Source organism: Rhamphochromis sp. 'chilingali' (genome assembly GCF_963969265.1).
Source record: "Rhamphochromis sp. 'chilingali' genome assembly, chromosome: 3".
NCBI lineage: Eukaryota > Metazoa > Chordata > Actinopteri > Cichliformes > Cichlidae > Rhamphochromis > Rhamphochromis sp. 'chilingali'.
In genome coordinates, this window is record NC_137931.1 from 42,282,979 (window position 1) to 42,302,598 (window position 19,620).

The 19,620-nt window shown below is 42.4% G+C and overlaps 2 protein-coding genes across 3 annotated transcripts in view; both read left to right on the plus strand.

Moving 5' to 3' along the window:
- Window positions 1-4,264, plus strand: part of faf1 (Fas (TNFRSF6) associated factor 1) — a 60,584-nt gene extending 56,320 nt beyond the window's left edge. Inside the window, exon 19 of the mRNA XM_080878188.1 lies at window positions 3,265-4,264. Coding sequence (XP_080734314.1) covers window positions 3,265-3,348 — 84 coding nt within the window. The 3' untranslated portion in view covers window positions 3,349-4,264. The remainder of the gene's footprint in view (window positions 1-3,264) is intronic.
- A 10,244-nt stretch (window positions 4,265-14,508) lies between these two features.
- Window positions 14,509-19,078, plus strand: dmrta2 (DMRT-like family A2). 2 transcript variants are annotated; one of them, XM_080878020.1, is made up of 2 exons: window positions 14,509-16,195; window positions 16,567-19,078. In XM_080878020.1, exons 1-2 carry the CDS (start codon window positions 15,736-15,738, stop codon window positions 17,454-17,456), a joined length of 1,350 nt encoding a protein of 449 aa, XP_080734146.1. In that variant the 5' UTR covers window positions 14,509-15,735; the 3' UTR covers window positions 17,457-19,078. The 2 variants fall into 2 exon arrangements, with proteins under 2 accessions (XP_080734146.1, XP_080734147.1); XM_080878021.1 differs by having other exon boundaries at window positions 14,526-16,195; window positions 16,570-19,073.
- Window positions 19,079-19,620: the final 542 nt, after the last annotated feature.

Sequence of the window (19,620 nt, forward strand, 5' to 3'; positions counted from 1 at the left end):
GATTATGTTGGAAACGGACATCTTGAGGGCCTGTGTTTATTTTCCCTTTCTTTTCTTTCATGGCTGAGCGTTGCTTAGTGTCGCCTCCTCTGTTATCAGTGTTGTTTTATTCATTTGAATTAAGTGACTTACAATTGTGCTATTTATTTAAAACTTCACATTAAGTGCTAATTATTTTTTTAACTGTGTTGAGATTTGCTTTTCGATAAGGACAAAAAAAGGGGGGGTGGGGGGGTTTATGGGTTTATGTTAGCCGATCATTTTACGTCATATAATTTTTCATAAGAAAAAAGAGATAAAATAGCAAAGATTGCAGAAAAACACCATCTGTCTTTTTGTTCGGATCCTGGGTTTTTAAATGCGAGGATCCCCAGTTATTATATTTCCTCTTTAGATTTCGCTTCTGCACAAACACCGCTTATTTCAGTTTTTTTATTGTGTTAATTTCAGTATTTCTAATTAACAACTGGAAAATCTTTTTGCGGGCGGTTAATTAGTTCTGTTTTTTTTATTTTTTTTCCCTAAATTGCTATTTAGTCAGATGAAAATAATATAATATTTTAAATTAGGCAGACAGTTTCCCTTTCATTTCCCTGAATGATTTCTGAAGTGGATGATTAAAATTTATATTGACTCAAGGTTAAAAACAAACTGCAAAAAAGGGAAATAGATTGTGTCTGTCTTATGTATGTATGTATGAATGTATGTATGTATGGCTGTGTAGGCACAGGAGAAGAGAATATGGCTTAGGCATAGCAGAGGAAAAACAACAGCTTTGTTTGTTGACAGATGCCTCCATGCTTATGGTCTGTTAATTGGATAACAATGTAAACAATCACCGATGGTGCCCGTCTCCTGTGTCAGTGTGGCATCTTGTTTCCCTACTTTTCCTTTTCCGAGTCAGATGCTGCTCTCCTCCCGCTTGCCTCTCCCCCGGCGCTCGGCGAGCACAAACTCTCTTCCCGATTTTGCTCAGAACACATACACTCACACATTCGCACGTAACCCACAGACGCACGTCTTCACGCGCACCTGCTCCACCCCGAAGCCTCATTTACTCCTACCTGATGCTGCGGTGTCATAACAGCCTGTCGGGTTCATTAGCATGGCAGCCATTTGTGAGGCGCTGCTCCCGAGGTGGGAAAAGGAATCCAGCAGCTTCTTTTTGATCGTTTTCCCCCACCGTCGGGATGGAATATGCTTGCTGAGAATGCACGGGTGGAAACAAACATATAATCTCTTCCTATCGTCTCGCTCTGTGCTGCGAGGCTGTCGACGGGGTGAGGGGCATAAAGTTGATGTGGCAGCCCCTCCCTGCCCGCACCGGGCTCTGAAGGATCCCGCTGAGAAGTCAAGATGCTAAATGACACCTTGAAATGAGGATAAAGAGATGAAAGGGAGTCCAAGGCCTTCTAGATCTAGTGTGACATTTCCAAACACCCATGGGAGATCGAGGACGTAGTATCTGATGCGGATTTGTCCACCTTGTCTAATTTAATTGCCTTGAATACTTTTTTAGTTTTGCGAAATTGGCGCCTAACAAAGATTTGAACGTGCCAATTGAAAATATAAAAATGTGTTTATTTAATTAGACTTATAATACATTTATTATATGCTCAGAAGGTGAGCACAGGTGATGCCGTGGTTCAATTAATGGTCAGAGTTCACATTTCATTGCCTACAAAAGTCTGTTTTAAATCTGTTGCTTTGCTTGTTGTGAGGCCGACCTTTACTGTGCTCGGCTTGCCCTCTGACCTTCTAGAGCAGGTACAGGGAGCTGGCTAATTATCCCACCGTGAGTTTAGAATAGGATCTCTAATCAGAGGGGCTGATGCAGCAGTGACCAGATAAGCCTCGGACACATCTCGGTGTCACACCGCCTCGCCCATTCAGCCCAGGTGTTAGATTGGCCCGATGTAACACAACCCCGCCAGTGATTAGCTCACATAAGCTAAGAGGCCCACAGGGGTGGTGGGTGTCAGAGGGAGAGAGTCGGGTTGTCCTGTTTTTAAAAACAGAGGTCAGACCTCCTTCATGTCGGCTAACTCGATCAGCTCCGCGGTGGGTGGTACTGCGTCGTGTGGAGTTTTCAGAGCAGATAAATGTTTTTTGCATTATGAGAAATGTTTCTGTTAAAGAAGAAATTACTCACATAAAATTCTTCTCTGGCTTCCCACTGCACTCAGTCTGTGTCTCACACACAGACACACACTCCTGTCCTGTAACCTTCATCAGTTTGTTCTGGATTGGAACCTTTTTAAGAAAACAAACCTAATGGTCCGCTTAGGGAAGCAAATCTCTCAATTCTCAGGTTACTGCTTAGGATTTTTAAAAACACGATGTTAGAATAATACACAACGTACACACTCTCTTGCAAACACACACACATTAAATGAATTTAGCACTAAAACCACACTGTTTTAAAGCCTGACTCTTGGGAATAGATGGTGAGACAGTCACACAGGGACTTCAGTGAATGACCGAGGCCATGGTGACACTAGTGTAGATAAATCTGAGAAGGTATCTTAAATAGTTTGATAAAATTAAAAACAGGGTTGACAGATTTGATCATTTTGTTGGTATTTTGGCTCATTGAGTTGATTGTACATTAGGAGAGAAACCTTTAACAGCAATGATTCAGAAATGTCGTCTTTAAGAAGTAATAGTAAACAATTGCACGTTCCACAGTGTTACACTCCTCTGACACCCCTATTGGCTTTGCCAGTCACAGTGCAAGAGTCATGTGGGAGGCGCATGGCCTGAACGTCCATATTGTTCACGCTTGAAGACGTGTTCATAAAACCATTTGGGGGTTCACCGCTTTTGGCTGCTACAACTCAAGCTAGAGCTCATCATGCCCTCCTTGTTTGTGCTGCAGTCTTCAGTACTGTACTGGGCCTGGGGTAACTTTAAACTAAATTCACTAATGACCAAAAAGGCCAGAGTGCACCCCCTCACTCAGGTTAAGCTCTCCGCACAATAAACAGAAACCGTGGAGCAAAATAACAAACAAGTGAGGGCAAAACAGCCACCTAGCTAAACTCCAAATCAAATGAAACCACATTGAGGAGAGCTTTACGAGTGCCTGCAGCAGAAATTGGCTTCAAGTTAACGTCTTTGTTTTATGCTGCCGATCGTAATCAAGCAATCTGAGGATTGTATTTTGGGGAAGCTGTGATTAGTTTCTGTATTTGCAGCAATCTTTTGCTCAGTCTAATGTTGTCTCCCCCCCCCCCCCCAAAACACCACCTTGTCTCTTCTCAGATCACCCAGCTTGATCCAGGGTCGACCCTGTTAGAGGCCAAGTTGTTTCCACAGGAGACGCTCTTCCTGGAGGCTAAAGAATAAGAACAGGCCCTCCGATCCCCGAGAGGTCCGACTGACTGACTGATGAACTGGCTGGATGCACACTCGTCACCGAGCATGGCCCCCACACATCAGTCTGGGCCTCAACTAGACACACACACACAGACACATACACAAACTACCATCTCAGACACACATAAACACACTGGCATGCAGATCCAGTGACACACAAGTTGAAGTAAGCTTCTCTGCCCTCAGCCTGGTCGTCGTACATGAATGCCTGATGTACACGTGTTGCACAGAGGAGCAAAGACAGTACCACAAGCACACAGCCAAAACATTCACCTCTACAACCCCCCCCCCCCCCCCCCCCCCCCAAAAAAAAACCCTCCCCTCACACTCTTCTCGACTTCACGTTCCCAAACTGCTGTGTCATTGTTTTCTCTCACAACACAAACACCGTACAAATAACAGCATTCAGAGACTGAGTAGACAAATCTTTGTCACACACAAAAAAAACAAATAAAAAAAACAAGGACTTGTTTCCCGTTTCCTCATTGAAGACACCGAGGCTGCTTTTTTTAAGACATGTTTTTTGTGTGTTTGAAATTAAAATAGAAAAGGCTAAAAAATGTAATTAAATAAACTTCGAGAAGAGGCGTAGCTCCGCGAAGCCCGGGCCGTCTCATCTCCATTTGTGTTTACCCACTGAACCTTTTCCCCAAACCGCCCTTCTAGAGCTGCACACCTCCGTCTGCTGTCCAGGTGGGGTTGGGACGCAACACGTCGGCCCCATCAAGCTCCGTTCTTCCTGGTTTCCGCATCCACTGCCCCAAAAGCCAATAGATTGCTCAGTTTTTAGTTTGTTTTTTTTCTCCTTTGAATCCTTTTTAAGTTTGATGCTGTATTAGTTTTAGTTTGATATACATTATATAAAATATATGAATATGAACATCAATTTGTCTCAGGCGAAAATCTGTTGAACCTTATCGCACGCATACACACGTCTTCTTTCGTCATGTGAGAGGATATTTTATAAACTGGAGATCTGATTTTCTTCAATTTGTGTCACAACTCTGGGGTAATACCGAAAGAGGGAAACAAAGCCAAGGAAAAATGTGCGGCATTTCTATGCTTTTATTAAGTGTGTGTGTGTCTGTGTCTGAACGGGATTCCAGTCCTGCTCTGATTGTGCATCTTCACTTCTTGCAGATACCAAAGTTTAGATTTGCACACTCACTCGTAGGCCTTTTACTTCTCCTATTATTCTCATTCTTACATGACCTGCTGAAATCAGCCAAACTGCGACTAATTTCCTGCCTTCAGCGAGGGGAGATCACACGGGCTTAGCCCTCCATCTGTAGCGGGGCTCCTCTGTCAACTAAAGGCAAAGTTTAAGAACCCCATCAGAGTCATAAATGCCATAAACAAACTACTTCAGGCAAAATGCTGCTCCCTCGTGAATAAGCGCTCAGACTTGGATTATACTCACACATATGTAATAAGACAGGACTAAAGCAGACTTGGCAAAAGGATTGCTGTTTAAATTGCAGTTTCACTGATTATATTACAGACTTTTGTTTTGTACTTAACAGTGGACACTGATGGGAACACATTTTGTGTTCCCACCAAACACCGCCTGTTCATATTATTTTAAAAAAAACTGATGTGCTTTTGGAAGCTGTACCTCTACAGTTAATCTTTTGATCGATGCTTATTTGAAGTGTGGACTCTGGTCTCAGTAGCACAGTTTGTTGTTTTTCTTTCTCTTTCAGACAATTATAGGACCTTGTGTCTGACTTTGACTATTTTTGGAGTGTGCATTAGTCTTCAGAATAACTGGCACCATTTCATCCAAATGGAGACCTTGGAGTAATATTATATATTTTTATTTCTTTGGATCAGAAGAGAATGTATTCCTTTGAGAGACTAGGGACCTGTCTGAGGTGTACCCTAGAACGGCTGGGAGAGGCTCCAGCAGTCCCCAAGATCCTCAAATGGATGAGCAGAAATGTAACATTTCTTTTCAAAGAGTAGTTATTACAATAAGAATATTAAAATTATCCAAAAGTTATAACATGTTACATCAGTCAAAGTGAAACTTACTGATTTAAACTACTTTTAGAGGAACTCTGTCTCTCTGAGGTGCACTGCAGACCTAGAGTAGTTTAAACCAACTTTAAGTGCTGGGTTAGATTAAACTATTATAAATAAGTGGAGGAAGCAACGTCTGTTTAAGCTATTTAGAGGTAGTCTTACTTCTGTAGGCTTCAACTTTATCCTCTTCAGTGAATGAGACAGTTACCGCTATGGGTGCTGTCTTTAAATCTTGTGCTGTTCGTGGTTGAGTAATACATGTCTCAAAGAATTATGTGTCACCAGCAACAATTTATAGTCATCTCTTTTTGCTTCGGTAAATCTGGACTACTGGTGTGTTACGCACGGTGAATATATCACACAAGCATCCTGTGTGTGTTTGTTTGCCTCTCTGTGGCTGCCTTGTTTCTCACGCGAGGAATGAGTCGACCTAATGTGCTCAGCAAGCCGCACTTCCAAAGGTTCGACCCGACAGGAGCTCCTCGCTGAAGGCAGCTTGAAAGCGGGATTGGGAAAGATGCGCTGCAGGGCAAATCCTCCTGACTTTGCTGTTTCTTTCTGCATGCCAGAGAAGTGTAATATTTGTCATCCAACACTGGGGAAAAAAGACACAACAAACGCACCTGTATTTAAAGTAAATAGCTGCTATTAGAGTGGGAGAGCTAATAGCAGAATCCATTTCAAGCCAAACTTGTTGAGCCAAAGTTGTGGCGCTGACTCTTGTGGCCAAGTCAGTAATGTTGGCATTTACTGCATTTGCAGCGCTGGGATATACTAGTTGAGAGAGAAGTAGTAATTATTATATATTTGGTTTTCCTTCTCCATATCCATGAACTCAACAACCTCTCAGTCCTGGGCCTTACACTGCATCCTGCCTAAACATGTGTTTAAAGCTTCATATGATTGGTCAGGACCATCCTGGTTGGCTTCCATTCATACCCAAATCTTGTCACGATGTGTTGTTGTAGCTGAAATGTTTCCGTTTAAACGTGAGGAGCTCGGTTCAGTTCAGGAAAAATGCTGAACTTTGCTGAAGCTCTAAGGGCAGAAGTTAAATGTCTATGGCTGACATTTGTGTTACTCAGATTTCACTGTACCGAGATAAGAGTTGAGTGCGCTGGCTGTACCAACACGTGCAGCTTGGGGCGAGGGTGAGCTCAGGGCGGGGCGAGGAGCTCAGTGACCGTGAAGCTGAACGTGTTTATGAAAGAGGCAGATGCACCTCTGCTCGTCTGTCAGAGAGCCTCTGCCTCAGAGAGGGGCGCACATAGTGCAGCTCCTCTCGACTGTGAGATTACAGTTTCTATCGTGCAGCTTTTTGAACGCCATGTACATAAGCATGTTCATTTGTACCGCTGTGGCTAATGAGGCTGCAAGGGTTGGAAATGCCAGTGAGGCCTAATGATATTTCTCTCTGGTACCTGACCAAACTTGTCTTAAGTTAACGGGCAAAAGTCACCAGGTTTAACTGGGGAGAGACAGCTGTATGAAAGGGTTTGTCAGCAGTTGAATGAGTCAAAAAAAAATTAATTAGGCCTCTGTTGACTGGCCACTTCTAACAGGAGGACAAGTTTATAAGGAGCTCTGTCAAAGGTTTTTGTGACTGTTTTTCTCAAGTCCTGAATTTTTTCCACAGGTGCTGCATCTCGTGTTTTACCCTTACATATTGTTCATATTCCATTCCTTCACAGTATGGTTCGTGTCTGTTTGACCAATGCCAAGAATTCCTTCCAAATTAGTGTCTACAACAAACTTTCAACTAGAGATCTGTCACTAATCAAAAAGACAGGAAGCAAAGCTGAAGATGCTAAAAGGTCTTCACTGCTAGTGACCAGGAGGGGCAGTATTAGAAAGAAGTGTATTAGAAACAAGTCGATCACAGGGAGAGCTCAGTTTGAGTCCTTTGGAGACAAAGTTAGAGAGACGAGACTGAAGTGTGTGGACATGTGCAGATGTAGTGGATATACTGCCATGCGGGAAGAAAAGATGAACACCACAAAAACATTTCAACTCTCAATGCAGAGAGTTGGCGTGACAGAGGAGGAAGATGGAGGCAGATGTCCTGCTGTGGCGACCTCTAAATGAAGCGGCCAAAAGAAGAAGAAACTTCCCATCTAACATTAATAAAAGGGCGAATAATCGTTAATTAATGTTTTTGAGAGCTGGCGGAGTGTAAGTGAAAATGGTAAGAATATTCTGAAACTGTTGGCATTTATTATATAACCACGTTTCAGTACTATAGCCATTCATTTCAATAATGGTTAACACTAAGAGCACAAAACCTTCCAACTGCAAACTGTGGGTTCAAAGCAGTGATGAGAAACTTTGCATGTGTTCCTGCACTCGATGATATACCAGCTCAGGTGCTTTTATAATCTCATGACCCTGATCTGAGTTTGCTCAGATTAAATGCAGTCTAATGAATTTTTGTTGCGTAATTTTCAAAGCACGAGCACCAACAGATGGGAATCTAATGTACTCACATTTATGCATCACTTATTTAGTCTCGCTGCTCACACGGATTTTTAATTACACATTCAAACAGCCCTTGGTTCTGTGCACTTCAAGCACTTCATCGACCTCACATCCACAGCCAATTTAGAATCGCCAATTAATCTGATGTGCATGTAAGAGGAAGCTGGAGAAAACCTGCAGGTACTTGGGAGCAAACTCCACACAGAAAGGCCCCAGCTGGGATTTAAACCAGGAACCTTCTTTTTGCAAGTTGACAGTGGTAATGACTCCACTATTATGCTGCTGTATTTCAGATCTAATGTCTGTATCACAGCACCATCTCGTAAAGCATCCTCTGACCTCTGTAGGACCTCTGTTCCTTCCTATTTTACCTTTTGTTGATTTGATCCTTCAAAGACCAGCAGGTGCTTTTCTCTGTGGGAACACAAACAGTTCTCGTGACATTGTCAAGGTTTCACTTTAACTCTGCTTTTTTTTTTTATGGGACAGTGGTGACAGACATGACAGGTGCAGTTTCACCGTTTTAAGATTCCCTAAAACTACAATTTTCCTTTATTCGACCAACGCTGGGAGAGCCAGCTCAGTAGACACAGGTCACATTTGACCAGCCTCAATGTACAGAAATTTGTAGCTACTGCACAAAATATAAAACTTTTAAATATTTTCATTTTTATATATTTAGGGTCTCTTGAAATGTCAGACGTTCCTTTGGTTCAGCTTCTCCAATCTGATCTTTATCACGTGACAGAAAATTGAACATCTTTAGGTCTCAGACCATGTTGAAGTTGTTCTTTCTCTTTTTTTAAGCATTACAGGCAACAATTTTTTTGTTAAAATAATCAGTAATCTAAATAATTCTATGTTGTTGCCCTGAAACACCTCTCACTGGGTTTTTGGGGGGCTACATTTTAGGCAAACTTTGGCTGGATGTCTTAATCAGTGTCTGTCTAGGCAACACCCCTTAAATCTGACACCAGCGGGACAAGAAAGTGTCTGTGTGGTAATGAGCTTACGCTGCCGTCCTACGCCGCCACAAAATCAGTGGTGGCAACATCAGGTTTCTGTCTTGATTCTCTGACCACAAAAGAGGAAAGCGTCCATGATGTTTAACCAGCTCCTTTGGGGTCAAGAATGCAGCCCACTGGCGAGGGAACAAAATTCCTGACACAAGTGATCCCTCCTCCCTCCTTTTGAAGTAGGACCCAATGAGATCTCAGAGCATGGCAGCTCCTTGAATCACAGGATCTTCGCCCATATCCCAGACTGGCCTAACCTGGAAGGTCACTCCGAGTTTACTTTCTCAGAGTCGCGGGCCCTGCCCAAAGAAACAGAATCTATGCAGCTTAAACTGTTGGGTGGGCACAAAAGGAGGGTCATCTCTCCCTCGCTGTCTCCCTCTGTTTGCAGCTCTGTTTGGAAATGACACAATGGACATGTAAAGACTGTAGTTTTTATCTTGATTAAACAAAAACTTAAAATAAATTAATGTAACTAATCTAATGTAAAAACATGAGGCTTTAAAGTGCTCTAAATTCTCAAAAACAAAAATGAATGTGTGGGCACAGATCCTTCTTCAGGGTTTCAGCTTGTATGCTTCAATTCAGAGAGCTGTTTTTTCCCCTCTATGCCAAGTTAAATTCCAGATATTCTGATATAGAAAAGAAGAAGAGTATACTTACATTGATTTAAATATGTCTTCTCTGTGTTTCTTCTTATTCTAATACACGGTCCGGGGTGTTAGTGTGAGCAAAACCGCAGCAGATGCCACCTTGTTAGTTTGACACAAGCTCTAAGTCAATAAAGATTATTCAGTTTTATTGGGTTAATATCTTGAAATAAGAGAAGCGAGCCTTCATTAAAATAATTTAAGGTTTTCTGGGTTGGCAGGCAGTTAAATCCCCATGCTGTCTATAAGGAGTTTTTATTTATCATTTAAGGATTTAGTATGACTGTTCTCCAGCACTCATCCATCCTGCTTTTTTATTTTTATTTTTTTTACTAATATTTTTCCACCCCACGTGTCACATTTTTATGCGCATGTACAGGCCCCGAAACAATCCCACATGGGTCAGTAAGTGGCTTCATTTACTTGCATAATAGGACAAAAATGAATCTTCATCTAGGATAATGAAAATTAATTTATAGCCTGTTATGAAGAGTGTCGATGGGCCTTGGAAAATTATATGTAAACCTTATGCTGCCGCTGTGAGGAAAGCAAGAATGTCTCGATTTATGTCACATTTACAGCAATCGGGCAGCATTCTTGCTCCTCAGTGCCAAAGGGAGTAATTCCTTATCGCAATGCAGAATTGTAGCCTTTTTTTTTTTTTCTATTTTCAGTAGCATTGGTAACTTCATTTTATTGCTCGGATGTTGAGTGAAATCGTTACAAAATCTCAAAAATTATGTTTTTATTCTTTAGTGCCGTTTTATTTCCAAATATTTTAAATATTCCTTTCCTTAGCAGTCGCATCCACCGCAGAGCTGACGGTAGCAGGGGGCGCTCTCTGGTCTAATTAAACGTGTTTAAATGTACAACCGCTTGAAAAACAAAAAACGGAACGTCCCTTAAAAAAAATTTATCCTCCAAAACCAAAAATAACTAAATTTACCAACATATCCTTCTTATTAGATTTTTTTTTTAAAGAACAGTTACATATTTTTACGCCTGAATGTGAAAATGTCAAATAGAAATCTTGTGAATACAGATGCAGTTTTATATAAAAGGTTAATAAAGCATCTCGTAAATAATTGGTGAAGATCTGTTTTTTTTTAATGGCATTGAATTCCCGCACATACCTACAGACCATTGCGCTAATAGATTTATTTTAAATATTAATTGAATAATTAAATGTGCGTCAACCATCCCTCGGCCGCTGCTGTGCGCTCTTGTCGCTCAGTTTTCTGAGGACTGCATCCCTCGCTCATACCTCCAGATCTGTCTCCTTAAAACACCACAGAGGCCTTATAAAAACCTGTGGTATTCGGATTATCAGCCACATGGGATAAAGCAATAAATGGACCAGTGGGGTCCTGAATGGGTGCAGTGGCGTGAAGGGGAGTAATTACAGCTTCATATTAATTGTGTTTTCTCTCTCTCTCTTCTGGGCGCACATAGACACACACACTCTCACACACTGAAGCGAAGCGACGGTGACATCTAGGAGGGCCAAGTCTTTGTGCTGAACACTTCAAGTTTCAAAAACAAGGCCAATTGAAGCGGCGGAGCTCAAAGCCGACACCATTGTAGGTGAACACATTGAGTTTTGATTGGGGACAATGGTGTTTCTCAAATTTCTAGCAAAAAGAAAGCCATACTCCATCTGTGATCTCAATGAGCGCCTATTCATGAGCTTCCTTCTTTTCTGCGCCATTCGTTGGTGGAGAAAAGGAGGCAGATGTGGAGGGATAGAGCAGGGGAGAGTGCGTTTTAATTGGCTGCAGTGTGTAGGTCTGTCTCTGTCCTCTTTTTCTCTCGCTCACACTCACACACACACGCTGGAGTTATATGCGACTATAGGCTGTGCAATAATCTCGCCGTGTTGATGAATACTTGTAGCCCATTCATTAAACAAAGATAATCCCTGCCAACCTACCTCGGGGGCAGAAAAACGTATTTTGTGAGAGTGTGTGTGTAAGAGAGAGAGAGATTGCCTGAGTGCTGGCCAACAGTTTTGGCACAGAGGGACCCTTCAAATCTTTGAAATATTCATACGCCATGGCAGGGTTATCCCCCATTTACAAATAAGTGTTATTCTAGCGGGTGAAGAGTGATGCTTGACAGACCTCTGTCTGCCTCTTTAGCTCAAGTGCCTCTTCACCGTCTGGCCTCACTCAGCCAGGCCTGCGTAAATTTAGCCTATATGTTTGACTTTTGCAGGGCTTGGCGAGTAACCGGTGTCACTTTAGTCGCTTTGTTTGTTTCCTTTTCACACTGCGCTATTTATTCTGCAGCACTGCTTTACTGCAGGTTGGTTTTTGGCAAATGAAGCCCACATTTTCACCAGCCGAAAACCTAAATAAAACGCTGCTTACAAGGAATCATTGGTACTTCTCTGTGTGAGCGCAGAGCCTTTCTAAATCATGAATACAGCCAGAGTCCGCTTTTATGACATCATAACTACTACAGATATGGCAAATTTTAGTTATCTTGTAAAGGCATTTCCTTCTTATGTAGAAAACTATAGATATCACACACACAGAGCCAAATAAAGTGCATTTGTTCAAATATTTGGCCTTGAAATAATCATTATCGAGGCTGTTCATGCTTAATGAATTTGCCTGGTGTGCGTGTGTGCGTATATGAGCGCACGGCAGTTTTAAACTCCCACAGCATTGTGTTCTGTGGCTCTCTAATCTTCACTGCTCTCCTGACTTTGCCTTTAAGGGAATGCATTTAGACCGATCCATTTCCCCAGCTCAGCAGAACTGGTGTGAAGTGGCAGGTTAACAACCTCTTGTCTATAAACCCGGAGTATTCCTCGGTGTGCCCGTCAAGCGTGTAAATACTTCAGCTGAAAGAAGAAAAAAAACTCCAGTGCGTTTCTTTTCTCCGCGGGCCCTTGTCTAACTGCTACTCTAACCTCTGCCTCTGTGTGACAGAGCCGGCTGCTGCAGCGGGAGAGCGCGGGAGGGGATCCGGGCCCAGCCGGGCTGCAGGCGGGGCAGCGGCAGTGGGAGAGGCCGCTAGAAAGCCGCACCGGGGTGCGGGGGCAGCGGAAACATGCTGCTACATATGTTGGGTCAAGCATGGCCTTTGTTGTGATCTTAAAAGGGTGTTAAAAACCCATTCGTCTGTAGCCTTCCTGAAAGAAATGAAAGCATCGCATAGTTTTTGATGCACAGGCCTAATGAAGTGGTTAAAAGAATGTCGGATTTTATTTTTTTCGAAAGTGCCCACAGTCACTTTTAATTGCGCGGGGGGGCATTTTTAATTGGACCAGTGGGAATACCGGTGAAGCTAATCCCCTAATCATAATACATATTTTTCCACAAATGAACTTAAACCAAACTTGACGTGGACGAGAAATGAGCGGTAACTTCAACCAGAGGCGGCAATGACGTAATTAAAAGTCTTGCGACGATATTAAAACAGCAGAGAAGCCTTATGAGCTCCTCCTGGATAAATATAGCTCAGCAAACACGTGTCAAGTCCAAGTAATTGTCACTTTATTTCTACTGTTATTAAGAGTGAAAATTGCGCGTAATAAGAGAAGCTGATGTGGAAACCTTCCTGTTTGCCTGGCTGTACTCTGAATGCGCAGTTTTAAATCAGCCATCCTGAGGTGAGGCTGTAGGCCCATAATCTCTCCTGTGAGCATCAGGCCCTTTCTGCTGTGTGCAACTTTCACTTGCGTGCAGGACGGGCAATTTTTATCCGAGTAAGATCGTCGCCCATGCAGATAATTACTTTGAATGTCAAAAAGATGTAGTTTTAATATCGTCTCTATTAGCCTGTTGGCTAGGTAATTAAGGTGCAGATGACAGCGGCGAGGGAAACAGATGGCATTTGCTTACAGTGATTCAGAAAGTAAACAATGAGCCTGGGAGGGGAGAGAGAGGAAGGGCTGCACACACTCGCTGCTGCACACCGAGCAACCATTTCTTCCAGCTAAAGATGTTGTTGTGGATCACAAAGACTGTTGTCGGCCTCTAAGGTGCAAGCAATTGTTGATGAAAGAAAAGGGGGGGGGGGAAAGCAGAACTAAACCATCAGAGCTATAACTTTCAAAAAATCCGAGTTCCAGTAGCTGCACGAATCATCAGTGAACAGGTGAGGGAGCAGGTGGCTTGCGCGCGATGCCCTTTTTGTAGCTCTGTGCGCGGCGGACTTCTTAAATCTCAGGAAGCATTAGAGCGTTATCGCTTTTCAGGTAATGGAGGGTGACTGGAGGACAAAGCAGAACCCAAAGGAGAGCGCTTATTTTATGGAGGACAACAGAGGAGGGCGGAAGCAATTTGTTAATCCAGTTTTTATTTTATTTTATTTTTCCCCGGTTCATAGAAGGAGCAGAGCAAAGAATTAAAACGGAAAGCCGCTCTTCTGTCTTTAAGCGTTATCAATACTGCTGTCATTATTATTATTATTATTATTATTATTATTATTATTAATAATAATAATAATAATAATAATAATAATATTATTATTATTATTATTATTATTATTATTATTATTATTATTATTATTATATCCGTTCAGGTAGTATTTTATTTTTAAAACTCGCCGAGCTATGAATGATAAACTAATGTTAAAATTTTTACCCAGCGATTACTTACTTTTTATTATCTAATCAAAATGCTTTTGCAATAAATAAACAACTACTTTTTTTAAATGCAATTTTTTTTTTTTTAAATGCTGAAATAAACGGAAATTTTTTTTTATATATGAGGTGAACAAAATCAGAGCAAACGAAATTGTGGAACCTAAAAAAAGAAAACACTATTTAAAAATTATTATTATTTTTATTATTATTATTATTATTATTATTATTATTATTTCAATAACTAAAAGAGAAACACCTAATATAGAACCAAAGTCGTCATTAATAATTTATGTTACCGTTTCAAGCTTCAAATGTGGAGGAAAAAAAGACAAAAAACGAAATTCGGATGAAAACTGGTCTAACTCGCGTGTTTAAATCACCAAGCAGAGAACAACATATTCATGCAGTCCGCAGTATATGGATGAAACAAAAAGTGGCACATTTTCTGTACTTTTTAACTTTTAAACGGATCATGTGCGAAACAAATATTTAAAGCTTGGCGTTGACATTAATGTGAACGCTCTGGTTTTCCCGCGACATTTAGCAGCATCGACAGCTTCTTCCACTTTCTGTAGCAAATATATTACGAAAAAATATATATTGTGTGTCGACAGAGAAAAATCTTGCCTCTTTTTGAACCAATGAAATAAATGATACTTACCTTTACGGATGAGATTACAGTCACGCATCATCTTTTATTTTGAGTATTTTAAGTCTTAAAAATATTCTGCGATTGGATGTAGATGCAGGAATAGCGATTTCATATCCTAACAATCATGTCGCCAAGTTAAACTAGTTTTTAAAATCGAGATATATACAGAAACTTCCTGGAACGTTTGAAAATTTCCTTCATTTTAAGTTTTTTTTTTCATTACATTTCTAATTGTCCTGTTTGGCATCGCACCGGAAGTCTGGTTTACCACAATAATGGAAAAAAACACGGGCTATTGTTTTAAATCTATGAAATTCTGTTTTGGGGGTAATACACTGCATCGATTTGAGCTTTCCGGGAACTCCCTTCAGATTCTTAACACTTGATATTTGGAAAAAAGAACTCAGGTGGACACAGTTGAAAAAAGAGGCAAGCCAATCAGATTGCTCCTTCCCCCTTTGGCCAATGACAGACGCCACATTGTTGTCAAATTTGTCTAATGAAAACGTAGGAGCAACAATAGAGAGAGGAGAGAGGGATCTGTATCCACTGACAATCTCTGGAGGAAGTTAGTGTCTCAGGCTGCGGCGAGTAACAACCTCAGCTCCTCCTGGACAGTTTGAACTTTCTGTCGGGGAGGAATGATCGCTCCTCTCTGCTCAGACTCTTGTCGGATTTAAAGTTGACTTTAAAGTCAGATTTTTGCTTCTTCGGCAGAGAACACTTGGACAGTTTCCACCAGACTTTCGATCATAAATTGTTATTTTTTCCCCCTCCTGTTTCTGTCTGACAGCAGAAATCGGTGGCTTCACCTGTTGCCCGGAGGTGCTAAGAACCGCCGGACAGATGTGATCAGTCCAACGTCGGTTTAACTAAAGCAGATCGTTCAAACGTCGCCGATTTCTCGTTAAAACGTTAGTTTTGCTGGTGAGGAACGCGGGCATGGATCTGAGACCGGAGCTCCCCACAGCCTCCTCCGCCTCACAAATCCACCCCGGAGCGGCGGCAGCGGCCGCGGCAGCCTCCATTCCGGTGTCCATGGCCGGTAACCTGCTGCGAGGGCCCCCGATCCTCCTGCGGGCCGCAGACAAGTACCCGCGCACTCCGAAGTGCGCCCGCTGCAGGAACCACGGCGTGGTGTCCGCGCTGAAGGGCCACAAGCGCTACTGCCGCTGGAAGGACTGCATGTGCGCCAAGTGCACCTTGATCGCAGAGAGGCAGCGGGTGATGGCGGCTCAGGTGGCGCTCCGGCGGCAGCAGGCGCAGGAGGAGAACGAAGCCCGGGAGCTGCAGCTGCTCTATGGCACGGCGGAAGGACTCGCTATCGCCGCCGCCAACGGCATCATCCCACCCCGGCCGAACTACGAAGTGTTTGGTTCCGTCAGCAGCGAAAGCAACTCAGGTGAGCGGATCAAGCTTCGCTGTAATGTTTAAGAAGCGCGTGAGAAGGTAGCAAATCAGTGTGTTAAACTAAAAGGCTTTATCTGTCATCAAACTGCGACTCTGTTAAACGCAGAATCATTTAACCCTAAACATTGAGCCTAATCAGCTGTCACAGCATAAATGCTGATGATGTTTGTTTAACCTTTACAGATTAAATTCTGATATTTGAGCTCACGTGTTAAATCTGCTGTTTGAATACTGGTATGTCTGTCGCTTTACTGCCTCTTTATTGATGTGATTGTTGTACTGATTATGACTCTGTGCTGATACGCTTTTGATGGCCTTCTGTTTTATGCTTTCATTCAATCTTACACACTCTGGTTCTGTCAGCAGATTCAAGCATCCAGAAGTATGAGCTGTTTCCTAAGAACCAGCTCTCCGGGTCCGCCACACCTCAACCATCTGCGGGGAAACCGGCTTCCACCGAAGGTGACTCAGCCCCCGGCATCTCGTCCCCGGACGGCCGCCACGGAGGCTCTGGTTCGGAGAACGGGGATAGCGAGTCTTTCATCAGCTCACCGGTATCCAAGCCTTTGAAAGACGGAGAAGAAACTCCAGGGTCCGTCAGCTCCATCGGCTCGGATTCGGGTTCTGAGACCGACAAAGACGAGCAGGAGCCTTCCCCTTCCTCTGCGGCCTCTCGGCACATGAACGCCATCGACATCCTCACCCGAGTATTTCCCAGCCACAAGCGAAGCGTCCTGGAGCTCGTCCTGCAGGGCTGTGGCAAAGATGTGGTGCAGGCCATCGAGCAGATCCTCAACAACAGCGGCGCTCAGGGCCCCAACAAGGCTGGGCCAGACGAGACGTGGACGGCAGAGAGGATGCTCCAAAATGCGCAGCAGCCTCCGGCTGCATCCGCAACCACAACAGCCCCGACGAGGCCCATGCTCCCCGGGGCTATGACGCTCAGCAACCGCTCTGCGTTTTCTCCTCTGCAGCCAAACGCACCGCACTTTGGCGCAGACCCTAGCACCTACCCGCTGGGCACACACTTGGGACTGAACCCGCTGCGGCTGGCCTACTCGGCGCACAGCCGGGGACTGGCTTTCATGACACCTTACTCCACCACCGGGCTCATGCCCACTTTGGGCTTCAGACCTCCAATGGACTATGCATTTAGCGACCTGATAAGAGACAGGACAATGCTGCACAAGGAGCAAGGCTATGCCAGCGGCCTGTATGGGCCTTTGGTCAACAACACGCCGGAGAAACAGTGAAGCCGGTGGACTGATCATAGAGACACATTCCATTGTATTTGTAGCCACAAGTGTTGAAAATGTGTGATGTGTTCTGGCTACGGGCTGCTGTACATAATAGGATTATCTGGCTTGTAGTCAAATGATCTGAGAGGGATTTAAAAAAAAAAAAAGAAGAAAAAAAAGAAGAAAAGAAACTAAACCACGTAACTCTCCAAAATAATTTTATATGTTAGACCACAAAAGTTTGAATGGCAACCCCTATGTTTGAACTTTACTACGCCATCAGTAAAATGACGTAAAACCGAATGTATTTATAGACTGCAGAATGAAATGAATCCCGATCAGGCTGGAAGAGTAAAAACTAAACTGACACACAAAAGCAAAAGTACGAAGTACGAAGAAATTATTTATCAAAGAGTTCTGACTTTTTAGAGCCTATCAAATTTTACCACATACACGCGCGCGCGCGCACACACGCACGAGTAAAATAAGTTATTAAAACACGTAGTTTACTTGTTAACCCCGTTTCCTGCTGTAAAAGTTGATCTATAACGTGTAAATGCCATTCATGTTTCTTTTTCTTATGTATTATTTCAGTTATCTCACCTTTGTATTTCATTTTGTCTTTAGTTTATGTCCAACTGCCTGTATTATATATTGCATTTGGTAATATGAAATCACTATGCCTATATTTGACTTTTCATTTATCCATTAGTCAGCGCAAATATTTTGTGACAAAGTGTTGGATTCAGTTAGTTCCTCCTCAGATGTTACACGCTGTGCTGTCACAATGTATCAAAACGCTGGAAAAAAATAAATGTTATTTTAAACAAGTGGAACATCACACTTATTAATGATGCTTTCACGGATAAACCTTTCCTGCGTAAAATCTATTTATTCTGCAAAGGTCACCCCAGATATTCTGATATGGAAAGGACACAGAATGCTATCAATTTACAGCAAATCCAAGGCATTTCATCTGGATAGATAGCAGGGTTAAAAATGACAAATATAACAGTACATTCTACTTCTTTTTTTAACAAGAAAAAAAGGACATTTTCTACAGAATCTTACAAAGCAGACAGAATATTTTATATTTATAATCCAGTCAGTGCCAATCTGGCTCACAACACGCACACATCTGACTTGACACAAATAGCCAATATTCCCACTATAATAAAACATTTAATAAACTAACTCCTTTGGGGTTTTGACTCTTCTGGTTCACTCAGGGTCAGACACAGATGTTTTTTCTTCTCGCTCTTATATAGTTTGCCCGATATTACTACAGCCACCAGCATAGTTTCAAGTACATGTAGAGCGAAGCTTTGATCAATAAGTAGCTGTACAGGAGAACAAAAAGTATTATTGTTACTGGTATGAGATTATATGCTTCTGTAACGCGCCAGCAGGTCAGATTCAGCTGGTGGACACCCGAAGGTTCCTATAGTTGGTTTACAGTAACGTTCCCTTCATTAAATCAGCGTGTTGTATAAAATAGTGACAGTTACATTTTCCAAACTACATTTGTTAAGGTGACTATGCAGATTAACTCTGTAGGTGAAACAGTTGCATGACTGCGTAACGTCACAATTGCCGTGAAATCGCACACAAGAAGAAAAAAGTGTAAAGTTTATGACTGTAACTGGAGAAGAAGGTGAAACAAATTAAACGTTTATGAACAAGTAATGCTTTCTTTACTCTTATATTATTATTATTATTTTTTTTTGAAACAGTATGACTTTGCATAATTTAATATCCAAATCCTCTCATGATGAGCCTCTCATTCATGGTTATAATAATAATAATAATAATAATAATAATAATAATAATAATAATAACCATTTTTTATTTTATTTTATTTATTTTTTTAGCAGTGCACGTATCAATTCTAAATCCTTCCCCCAGCTGTTAAAATAACGTTATCATGCAGAGCGGCGGGCCTTCGTTTGTCTGTGGTTGGAATGGATCGCGCCTCAGTGGACAATTACTTCACTCATTCAGGGATTTCACTGCCGCCACAGAGAAGAAGAATTTTCAAACAGCAATGGCGCCATCTACCGGCCACCATGTGTTAGTAGCAAGCCCCGTCCCCCCAACTTTTGTTGCAGACCAGAGCCGGTGAAATGCGTGATGCTCATTGGCTGAGCACTGGTAAGATCCCATCGTGTGCCTGACAGTG

Excerpts from the sequence above, each read along its gene's own strand:
- dmrta2 (XM_080878020.1), top strand. The coding sequence starts at position 15,736 with ATGGATCTGAGACCGGAGCTCCCCACAGCCTCCTCCGCCTCACAAATC. Across the intron at positions 16,196-16,566 it reads CAGCAGCGAAAGCAACTCAG|CAGATTCAAGCATCCAGAAG; the intron begins GTGAGCGGATCA and ends TGGTTCTGTCAG.